The sequence below is a fragment of the Cetorhinus maximus genome, chromosome 9, assembly GCF_964194155.1.
Source record: "Cetorhinus maximus chromosome 9, sCetMax3.hap1.1, whole genome shotgun sequence".
Lineage (NCBI taxonomy): Eukaryota > Metazoa > Chordata > Chondrichthyes > Lamniformes > Cetorhinidae > Cetorhinus > Cetorhinus maximus.
In genome coordinates this window covers 92137680-92149943 of record NC_135887.1, presented here as the reverse complement: position 1 = coordinate 92149943, position 12264 = coordinate 92137680, and the positions used below count along the sequence as shown (strand labels likewise).

At 41.2% G+C, this 12264-nt stretch overlaps 2 protein-coding genes across 3 annotated transcripts in view; one reads left to right on the top strand and one right to left on the bottom strand.

The window, feature by feature from the left end:
• The window catches only part of eps8l2 (EPS8 signaling adaptor L2), a 598035-nt gene that overhangs the window by 242535 nt on the left and 343236 nt on the right, over positions 1 to 12264 (bottom strand). The gene's annotated exons all lie outside the window — the stretch shown is intronic.
• The window catches only part of saxo4 (stabilizer of axonemal microtubules 4), a 169356-nt gene that overhangs the window by 15500 nt on the left and 141592 nt on the right, over positions 1 to 12264 (top strand). Inside the window, exon 4 of the mRNA XM_078549101.1 lies at positions 9166 to 9294. Within this exon, the coding sequence (XP_078405227.1) occupies positions 9166 to 9294 (129 nt within the window). The remainder of the gene's footprint in view (positions 1 to 9165; positions 9295 to 12264) is intronic.

Here is a 12264-nt window from a genome sequence, read left to right as displayed (position 1 = left end):
TTAAAGCCTCTTTAGCTTCATTCAGCTGATTCTTCAGCTCTTCTGTCTCCTTTTTGTATCTGTTGGCTTCCTCCTAGAAACTTGAACATTGCTGTGTCTTTCTCTGCCAACTGGATCTTCAGTTTGTTCAGAGAGATGTTCAATTCTTCCTGTTTCTCTTCGTAATTTTTCAGAGGTACAAACTTTGACCTGAGGGATTCTTGTAGTGTGTGAAGGTCTTTCAACAGGGTTTCTTTTTCTTTGCAAAGTTCACTCACTTCATCTTGAACTCTGTCATTCAGCTGAGTCTCATTGAGTTTCTTCTGCTGTTCTTCCATGTCACTGTTTAAGACAGTTTTCATTTCTTCAGGTTGCTGAATCCTTACACACTCCTTTTTCATCCTGTTGCAATCCTTGGGCTCTCCAGGCTCTTTCTGAAGCACCTTGTTCCTTTTCCAATTCAGGAACTCTTCCAGCTTCCTTTTGAAATCTCACTGGCCAACTAAGGTTAATTTCCCTTATGAACTGTTACTCTGGTGATATCTTTTACCTGGATTTCTTCGCCTGTGTACGTTTTCAACTTGGCAGATGTTTGTTCCAAATTTAATTGTTGATCACCTTTATTTCAATATCAGAAAGTGCGTTCTCCTATTATAGTGGTAGAAGCACCCGTGTCTACTTCCATTTCTAAGGGTTTACCATTCACTTGTACTGTGACAATAATTGGCTCTGTCTTCCCAAACTTCATGCTGAATAATGAATAAATGTCAGAATTGGTTGTTTCTAGCTCCTTTACACTATAGACTTCATTGGACTTCATTTGCTGTTTGGAGGCCTGTTTAAATCTCACTTTGCATTGTCTCATTATGTGTCCATTTCTGTGACAAAAATAATGTTCTACTTTTTTAAATTGCTAATTGTTAGAAGAATGATTGTTTCCATATTGATGAAAATTAGTTTTCGATTTTGTTGCTAAGCTTTCTTCTCATTTTTCGGTTAGTGGGGGCTGTTTCCCACTTTGTGACAGAGACCCGGCTTTTCGTACCACTTTTGGCTGCTTGTTCCCTAGGAGAATGGCACCATTTTGCGCCCCTTGAATTGCTTGTGAATCCCTTACAGTGCTTTCCATCGCAAGTGCTATTTCTAACACTTTCTTAAAATCAAGATTCACTTTAGCCAGCAATCTTCACTGAATAGCTTCTTCCTGCATGCCACATACTAAACGATCTCTGAGCATGTCATTCAGGGTTTCACCGAAATCACAATATTCCGTTAGTTGTTTTAACTTTGCCACGTAGGTAACAATGGTCTCCCCTGGGGCTCTATTCCGTGAATTGAACCTGAACCTCGTTGTGACTGAGGGCTTGGGTTGAAAATGTCCCTTAACGAGGTCTACTAATTCACTGAAAGTCTTTGAATCTGAGACATTGGGGCGATCAAGCTTCAAATTAAACTGTTGGTCTACCTCCCACAAATAGGAGAATCGCTCTCCTCTCTTCCTCCCCCGTGTTTTTATTGGCTTGAAAGTAGAACTCAAGATATTCTATATACTGAGACTGATCGTCTGTGGCTGGCTCAAAGGGATCGATTCTGCCAAACTATGGCATTTTGGATGAGTATATCTTCTTTTCTTTCTAATGAATTTAGATACTCAAAATTGCTGAGCGAGGTATAGCACCAAAACTGATTTATCCTCATCACCAGTTTGTTATAGAGTTGATCTTCAGACAACTTTTCTTAGTGAAAACATTTAACTTATTTACAAGACAGCAGCAGCAACTACACGTGTGCATCAACTCCATAACTAAAGAAGAACTCTCTACAAGAGGTTCTCTGCTCTGCTAACACATTGGTTTACACAGATCATGTGATCTTACAACAAAAAGTTATTCTTAAAGCTACAGTCCTTCGCTTCTCAAAACTAAAATTGCTGCAATAGGTTAGAAAGGATATAAGAACATAAGTATAAGTTACATAAAGGTAGAACTAGATTAGATGTTCAGAAGTGCTTCTTTTTGCAAGATTCATTGACCTCTAGAGCATGATGCTGGCATGTAGATTAAGTGTGGATGCATTGCAAGTGTTAAAAAGAAATGATCATAACACATAGGAACAGGAGAAGACCATTTGGCCCCTCGAGCCCGTTACGCCATTCAGTAAGATCATGGCTGATTTGATTATAGTCTTAACACCACTTTTCTGCCAGCCCACAATAACCCTTGATTCCCTTGTAGATCAAAAATCTGTCTCACTCAGCCTTGAATATATTCATTGACCCAGCATCTACTGATCTCTGGGGAAGAGAATTTCAAAATTTAACAACCATCTGAAAGAAGAAATTCCTCCTCATCTCAAGGGATTGCATTAAATTCTGCCTTCTTTGTGCCCTCTTCACAACTTGCTTTCCCACCTATATTTATGTCATTAACAAATTTGGCTACCATATTTTTTGTGCCTTCATCCAAATTATAAGTATAGATTGTAAATAGTTGAGGCCCCAGCACTGATCCCTGTGGTACACCACTAGTTACAGTTTGCCATCCTGAAAACGACCTATTCATCCTGACTTTCTGTTTCCTGTCAGTTAGCCAAGCCTCTATCTGTGCTAATATGTTACTCCTAACACCATGAGCTCTTATTTTGTATAGTATCTTTTATGTGGCATTTTATTGAATGCCTTTTGGAAATTCAAATGCATAAATCTACTGGTTCTCCTTTATCCACCCTGCTTTTTACATGCTCAAAGAACACTAAATGAAGCTAATAACAGAAAGGGAACAAATGTTGGAATGCTTGTTCTAAGCAATGCTTTCCAATAAAACTCACTATTAACTGTGATGTTTGTGCAGTTGTCTGGAATGTAGGCTTATGATCCTTGCATCTCCCACCTCCCAAAGCATTCTGACTTTATGACTGGTGTCACAAGGCTATTCCCCTTTATTTTTGAAAATATGATTTTTCAACTTCCCACTGACTGGAAATTTTGCAATTTTAACTGAGACACAGCAAAGTGCTTAAAAATGCAGGGCTGCATTCCAAGCTGAAAGTGAGAAACAAATCACCCTCAGGGAAGTGTGAAGAGAGACATTTCCTATAATCCGGACATCATTGTAACTGTGTTAGGAAGATACATTAAAAATGCAAAGCTCTGGATATTGAAACAATGGCTGTCACAGACGACACATTCAAAACCTCTTGGAAATACACAATGGGTGAAGCATTTCAAGACAACGCTGCCCAGCCACTTGAGAGAGATTGCAAGTGACACTGGCAGTGTCAAGAAAGTCTTTAGCAGATGAAACAGGCTGAGCGCTGCTCTCTCTCCCTCTCTCTCTCTTGGAATAAGCATGTCTCCTTGCTTGAGAAGTCAACTCTACCAGGAACCTATCAGTGAACCAAGATCTTATAATGATTGCAACATCTTCTACATCTGACCGCATCTAAGAAACCAGCTAACTCAAATCGGCCGCAACGTTTAAAATCTACACCTGAAGGGTAATCAAAGAACACTTAACCGCATATTCTACCTTTTTTTATTGGACTCTAACTCCCCTATTGCTTTATGCACATGTATGCATATGTGTGCACATGCGTGTGTGGGCCCAAATGACTGCATGTGGGCTGAATGCTTGACGTTGTGTTTTTACTGGGTTTGATGGTTAATAAATTTGCTCTTTCTTTGATTCAAGAAAACCTTGTTTGATTGGCACTTTATTGCTTACAGCTTAAATAGTTAAATACATTCTGATTTGGAAACGGCATATCCTTGCGAAAAATAAACTTAAACCTTTATTGTTTCCAACCACTGAGGTTGAATAGAGGGGAATCAGTTCACCCCAGCATAAAGACACCAAAAGGCTCTAAACTCTTTGATACAACATCCTGATATATGCCTGCTGCAGCTTACTGAATTAATCCCCATAAGTAGAATTTATTAATCTTATAAGAAAAATAACAACATTCAGGAAAATTTAAATTGTTCCTTTTAATCTATTACCTCTATGTTAGATGGAAAAACTAACACAAGTTCTTCAACTTAAGTTTAGCCTTTCTCGTAATCACTAAAAATGCCCATCATATAACTGTAATCAATAGGAAGAAGAATATAAGAGCTTAGTTGTGGGAAAATAAAACATCCAGGGTTTTTGCTTTTCATCAGTAACTAGTGATCCTTGCTGGAAAGTGAGTACAGTTGGAAATAGTTTAATTTTTAGCTGAACTTTCATTTTCTAATCTGCGAATCAATCTCAGAATGACAGAAAAAGTACAGTGATAGGCAAATTATGATGTTTATATAAAATATAGGGCTGAATCTTCCGGTCGGCGTGCATGGGTGGGCCAGACACACCGATGTATAAAATGATGCGCGATGACGTTGGGCGTGCGCCCCGACGTCATTGGGCGTCATCTCGATATTTCGTTCAACGGGTACGTGCTGGAGGCAGCTGCGCGCCTGCTGAAATGTCAACGGTCTATTAAGGCCATTAAGAAAGTAATTAAACTAGTTAAGAACGCTGCCTGTCCAACCTTAAGGTTGGCGGGCAGCCGAAACGCCCAAGCAGCCTTTGCGTTTTTCAGGAAACCTCATCCATGGGCGGGATGAGGTTTCCTGAACCTTCTATAAAATCAATAAATTATTTTTCCCACCTTTACAAACATATCCCAACTCATGTGAGGGGACATGTTTAAATAAATGTTAACATTGTTTATTAAAGTTTTTTATTGTCTATGAGTGAGGCAGCTCTGTGCCTTAGGGAGATTGCTGCGCTAGCGCAGGCCCTGACTCTCTCTCCTCCCCGTACCTGCACAGGTAGTGCTGAGCGCTAATTGGCCCGCCCGCGTAAAATGGCGGCACGCAGCTGATCGCGGGTGGCGATCGGCTCCGCACCCGCCCCCGTTCGCTCCAGTCCAGCCCTGCCCGCCATTGGAAAAATCCAGGCCATAAAGTATGTAAATATAAAATACAATGACAGGCAATTTATGATGTATATACCTTGGATACTATGTTAATCCAGTTGATTCCTATCGAGCTGGAAGCGGGTTCAATTGAAGCATTCTAAAGGGAATGAGACTGTTATCTGAAAAGGAAGAATGTGCAGGGTTATTGGGAGAAGGCAGAAGAATGGAACTAAGGGAAATTGTTCATTCAGAGAGACAGCGCAGGCACAATGGCCTCCTTCTACATTGTAACAATTTCCCAACTCTGCAAACCCAACTCAGGAGAAACTGCCCGAACCACTGGATTTTTGTTCCGGGGGTGGGGCAGGGTGGGGGGCGGGGGCAGTACTAACTGGAGTGGGCTCACCACCCCTGGCAACAGTGCGGAGGCAGCCACAGGGGCTGCCAGGTGCAACAAGCCTGCCTTGGTGTTCTGGGACTTCATTGCAGTTGTAATAAAAAGAGTAAAATAAAAGACAGCTTTCTAGCCCTCACTCCCCACACACTCCCCATGCTGGTTCCATGCCACCTCATGGCCCCCACCCACACCTCATGGCCACTCATACCCTACATGCCAACCTATGCCCCTCTATCCACTCCCATGGCCCTTTACAGTCCCTATGCCAACTCATGCCCCTGCACCCACCACCCTTTGCCCTTACACCGTCCATGCCAATTCACCCAGTATCCGCAGAGGGGAGACTTTGGGTGCCATGGTGGGAATAAATTAAATAAAGCTATAAGCATCCTTTACAGACATCACCATATTAACAGAATACATGCCCATTGTTAAAATCCCAGTCAATACATTTCAATCCCTTCAAGTACATAATCCCTTATAAAACAAACATTTATATTCATAGCCCTACATCAAAGGTAGATAACCTATTTATAACCACTTGGAGTTGTCAATCAAACTATGAACATATAGCTCCCCTGCTGTGATAATGATAGGTTGTGGAAACAGTTAAGGAACACTAGTTCTATAATGATAACCCTCTGGTTTATGGCAACAAACATCTAGTGAAATTGTAAGCACCTTTTTCTTTCAATGGCAGACTGTTGTTCTGTTAAATTAAAGAGCAGGGGATTTAAACAACTTGACAGTTCCGCAGACCTTATCAACTTTTTATGCATTGTCGTGTCTACTGCTAACAATTCCAAAGAGTACCTGACCTCTCCAAAGAACTCTGGCAGCTTTAGACCTTTTGCTCAAATGTCTAAAGCCCACTGTAAAGGAAAGATCATTTTGTTTCCTAATATTACTATGGGATACTAAAGCAGGCTTATGGGACTCTGTGTGTTTGTGTGTGTGTGTGTGTGTGTGTGTTTATGCCCTGTTTAATTAAACTGCAAGGTTTGAATCATCAAAAGGGTTATGTGTAAACAGGCATTTTTGAAATCCTTTATTCTTTCATGAGATGTGGGCATCACTGGCAAAGCCAGCTTTTGATGCTCATTCTTAATCACCCTTGAATTGAATGTCTTGCTCAGCCATTTCAGAGGGCAGTTAAGAGTCAACCATGTTGCTTTGGGTCTGGAGTCACATGTCAGCCAGACCAGGTAAGGATGGCAGATTTCCTTCCTTAAAGAACATCAGTGAACCAGATGGATCTTTACCACAATTGATGATAGTTTAATGGTCACCTTTACTGAGACTAGCTTTATATTCCAGATTGTTGTTAATTGAATTTAAACTCCACTGGCTGCCATGGTGGGATTTGAACCCATGTCCCAAGAATATTAACCTGGGCCTCTAGGTTGTTAGTCCAGTTATATTACCACTACACCACTGTCTCCCCTAATGGAGATGTGGCAAGCTAAGATGAGGCCCCAGCAGATACAGTGTGAATGGAATTTGCATTTTTAGATAAGTTGAGAGGTGGTTGGCTTTTCAAAAGGACATGATAAGATGTTTACAACTGGCAAAATAAATAAGGCAAAGTTATTAAGTTTAAAGTGCTGGCCATAATGACAACATGAAAGATTTTTATATTCTGGGAAAAGTAACTTTCAACAAAAGGTTTAAACAATGGGATTTACAGATCAAAAGGGAGGAAATATATTTAAAGAAAGATGGAAAGCTATATGGGGAGTAACTGTGTGAGATCTTGAATGGTGCACTGTGTGAAACAGAGCTATAAAAACAGCCTCTAGCCACTCTGGAGAAGTTTGTTGTTCCAGAGTGCAAGATTTTGATAGAAGCCTTGGAATTCCATTGTTGCATGAGAGGGAGAAAGAAGCAGTGAAATGCCTCCCTCATAGCAACAGTAGGTGCTTGTGGTAACATTGCTGGATGTTTTATAGAGTAAGTATCTATCTGTACTGTTGCCTGAAAGGGATGTGTCGTTGGGAGTCTAGTTGAGTAGAAATCTTGTGGGAACTGTTATAAGACTAAATGTAACTGGGTAACTATAATCTTGGCCTGAATTTTCAGCTTGGTAGGTGGGCGCGACTGGCAGGCCTGGGAGCGGTTGGGAAACGGACCGTCAACCATGAACGGCCCCCAACTGCGATTTCACACTGGCTGGTCAATTAATGGCCAGCCAGCATGAAGCATATGCTGAAAAGCTCAACGGTGCTGGGGTGGGGGCAGGAGGAGAGGGCGGGCGATGACGCCGACAAGGACGTGCGTGAGTGCTGACAGAAAGCTCCCTGAAGGTTGAGAGCTGCCTTAGGGAGCTGAAGACCTGAAACCCAGGAAATAAAGATTTTAAAATCAGGAAAGAAATGTCCAAGCATCACAATCAGGCACCTAAACATATAGATGATAAAAAATGGTGTCCACAGATTTCTATTTTTATGTTATTTAATGACAGAAACCTCATCCTACCCTTGGATGAGGTTTGCTGAAAAATGTAAAGGCCATCTGGCCGATTCGCTCATCTGCCAACCATAACGTTGGAGAGGGCTATGTAAAATGACAGACAACTGCGTCGTTAATATGTGTTTAAGTTTTAATTTCTTTTGTTAATACATGTTTTAATTTAATCTTTAAAATCTCCAAAGGTGGTAGTGGACTCCTTACTTCTGATTTCAATGTACATACCTCCTCGTAATAAATACAAATTACAAATTCGTTGTGATAGCTTGACCAAGTTTCCCTTTGCAATTTGGTCAGTCTGACAATTACCATCTGCCATATCATAACACCCACAGGTTGAGTTTCAGAAACCTGGGCGACCAAAATTGCTTCTGAGTGAAGGCAATCGCACTTTTAAATGTGCAGCTGCCTCTGTGATTTGTGGATGGGGTTTTAAAAATGGGTGTGTATTTTGTAAATGTAGTGATGTCTATAAAGGATGCTTAGAACTTTATTTTATTTAATCTCAGCATGGCTCTCAAGGTCTCCCCATTGTGGATATTGGGTGACTTGGTATGGAGGATGTAAGGGTGGTGGGTGTAGGGGCATGGGTTGGTATGTGTTGACACTAAGTTGGCATAGGGGCTATAAAGGGCCATGAGAGTGGGTAGAGGAGCACAGGTTGGCTTGGACGGTATGAGTAGCCACAAGGGGTGGGCGTGGGCCATGAGGTGGCATGGATGGAGCATGGGGAGCATGTGGGGAGTGAGGGCTAGAGGCCTGTCTTTTGTTTTACTCTTTTTATTACAACTGCGATGAAGTCCCAGAGCGCCGAGGCTGGCTGTTGCACCTGGCAGCCCTTGTGGCTGCCTCTGCACTGGTGCCAGGGGAGTGTGGGCCCCCATTCCCCCTCCTTCACCTTGCACCCCCCCCACCACCCGAACCAGGTGAAAAGGGTGGGTGCTGGCTTTGGGGCTCCAGTGCCATTTTGGCTAAGGCGTGGAGCCCTTCTGACTCAGCAAAAATTCAGGCCTCCATTTCTCTCTCCACAAATGCTGCCAGACCTGCTGAACATTTACAACATTTGTTGCTTTTATATCTGATTTTAAGCTTCTGCAGTATTTTGCTTTTGGGGCTGGCCAGTTAAGAGTATTTATTTTTCTGGCCCTGAACATTCCTGTGATCTTATGTTCCTGATCAAATAATGCAGAATTAACACATAAAAGATTTGTTGTGCTTTTGGTTGAAGCAGGATTTGTCAGTATGGTTTCTATTTAAACCTATTAAGGAAAACATTTATAATTGACAATCATTTATATTAGCCTTTACTGCATGGACCGATCAGTCCAGTTGACAGGAATGTTAAATTTTTGTGAATAAGTTAAAGAATGTGTGTCACATTTTTAACTGTTGAGTTAGTTTTTCTTGTCACTTCCATCATGCAGATGAAAGAAGTCCATGTTGACACAAGAGATCAAGGACCATCTTCCATCACAGGGATTGAACCCAAGCACACCCCTTTGCTCCATAAAATTCAACCACAAGACCCAGTGATGCAAGAGAATGGAGGTTATGTAAGTAAAGTTTTTCAATATTGATGGATGCACATTTACCATTTATTGAATTTTAATGATTTCTTTACCAACTATTCTCAAAATGATGTCTCTAGATCTGGGCAAATAATCATTTGTTGTCAAATCACAAATGTTAATTTTTAAGTTATGTATACTGAAATCTGTAGTGGCCATGTCATGTGGCTCTGGTCCATTTGTTTGTCCATTTCACAAGACCATAAATTTCAGAGTAACTGCCATGTCTATTTGCTCCTCATCCTGTGGCTTAAAAACGATTGAAGGAGAAATTCATTTGGGTAGCATCACTCCTAGCACTTCTACACGGACTTACCTCAATTCCTTGGAGGCACACAGCACTGTGGGCTGCTATCTGCAAGACCCGCATGACATTCTTCATTGACATCAATGAAGCATGTTCCATAGGCCACACAGGTAGCAGTCCATGGCGCTGCCTACCTCCGGGGAATTAAGGTAAGTCTGGTGTAGAAGTGCGAGATGTGATGCTACACAAATTAATTTCTCCTCCGGTAACTTCTCAACTAGCAAAAGCCATGTTTTTTGCTATTTGAAATAAGGCCCCCTTGTTAATTTGTAATTAATGGCTGGCAAGTATAAAATTAACTTCTGGGGCTATGGGGAGGCATGCCAACAATAACTTCAATTCATAGACTTTTAACATTGTAACTTTAGGGAGACAAAAAACAGGCAGTAGTAAGGAAAGGATGTGGTGAAGGGGGTGGAGAAGAAATGGTGGAGAGGGAAAAGTGCAGGGGTGAATGGAGACATAGCTTAATTTGCAGATTCTTAAACAGGGTAGTGAGTTTCTGCATGTGTTAGATAACTGGCTATGAAAAACAATTCCCTACTTCTTAACCTTCATCAATCACCTTCATGCCAGATCCCTATCTGCATTAAGGAGGCTAAAGTGAGCCATATTTTCACTTCTGTTCAGAATTCCAAAGATCGAGGAGCAAGTAATACACGATAATTAGTTTCTAACTTTGTACAGAATTTAATTTTACATACAATGCAACAGAAGGAAAGTAACAACTTTTCATACAATCTTTTCTAATGAGTACAAGTCATGACAAATAATTAACCAAATTCTTTGTCTTGGGAGGTAAAGAGATTTATTGTCCTATGCTGTCTTGTCCAGACATTACATGTGGTTCTCCTGAAAAACCTTGTACACTTTTAAACGGTTTTCTTTCAAGTCTGCTGTTTGATCATCATCCATTACATGGATTGACTTAAGCAGCAAAGAATGTCTGATCAATTTACAAGCATTGCTTTCCTATCTTTGCAACTGTCAGCATTGTTTATTCTTATCAGTTGCTCAGGTTTTGTAGCTTATAAAGGCTCCCTTTCAGTCTTGCTGACACATATGCCTCTCCACCAAATATCCTAGACAATAAACAAAGCTATCTTGCATCCTGATTTTGGTCAAGCTAACAGTTCTGTGTTATTTTACCAAGAAGTCGAAGATTTCAAGTCTATTATTTTGTCTTCTGTTAAAGCAGTATCAAAAGTTCAGTGAAAGGTCTAATGTCTTCCACTACTCAACCAGAAACTACAAGATGCATAAGAGCATCTCAAGTGAATATTAGCAATCCAAATGTTCCTTCCTTGCTGCACGGGGTGTTTAACTTCTGCTGTCTGCAACAGATAGGCTGAGGCTAGAAACTCAACTTTGACATCCATGAAATTCTCCATCAATTCCCAATGATCTCTTTTCTTTCCTGAAGACAGTGATTCACATAATAATATGTCACATAATAACAGCCCAGCTCCACAGGTACCATCAATTCTACAGTACCATATCTCAATGGTTATATTTCACTATGCAAACCTGGAGCATTGGCAACCTAGTCACTGATGAAAACGTTATAGCTAAGACCTACCACACATACAAACATATGAACAAATGAATTAGGAGGAGGAGTAGAACTTTCGGCACCCCCCAAGCCTGGCTGCCATTCGATAAGACTTGGCTGATCTGATTGTGGCCTCTACTTTCCTGTCTACCCTCCATAACCTTTGATTCCCTTGTCAGTCAAGAATCTGTCTAACTCTGCCTTAAAAACATTCAATGACCCTGCCTCCAATGTTCTCTGGGGAACAGTACTCCACTGACTAATGACCCTCAGAGAAAAAAATTCTCCTCATTTTTATCTTAAATGGGAGACCTCTTATTTTTAAATTGTGTCCCCTAGTCCTAGTCTCTCCCATAAGGGGAAGTGCCCTCTCCACATCCACCCTGTCAAGTTCCCTCAGGATATTATCTGTATCAATAAGATCACCTCTCATTCTTCTACACTCCAATGGATCCAGTCCCGACCTGTCAAACGTTTCTTCATAAGATAACCCCTTCATTCCAGGAACCAGTCGAGGGAACCTTCTCTAAACTGTTTCTAATGCAATTATATCTTTTCTTAATTTGGGAGACCAAAACTTTACACAGTACTCCAGATGTGGTCTGACCAATGCACTGTACAACTACAAACATACAAACAAGGAGCAGGAGTAGACCATTCATCCCCTTGAGCCTGCTCCACCATTTAATAAGATGATGGCTGATCTGATTGTAACCTGAAATCTGCATCCCAACTACCCCTGGTAACCTATCACCCCCTTGCTTACCAAGAACCTATCCACCTCTGCCTTAAAAGACTCTGCTTCCACCACCTTTTCAGGAAGAAAGTTCCAAAGACTCATGACCCTCTGAGTGAAATTTGCCTCATCTGTTTTAAATGGGCGACCCCTTATTTTTAAACAGTGACCCCTAGTTCTAGATTCTCCCACAAGAGGAAACATTCTCTCTATACCCCTCAGGATCTTACATGTTTCAATAAAGTTGCCTCTTACTTTTCTACACTCCAGCAGATACAAGCCTAGTCTGTCCAACCTTTCCTCATAAAACAATCCACCTGTTCCAGGTATTAGTCTGGGAAACCTTCTCTGCACTGCTTC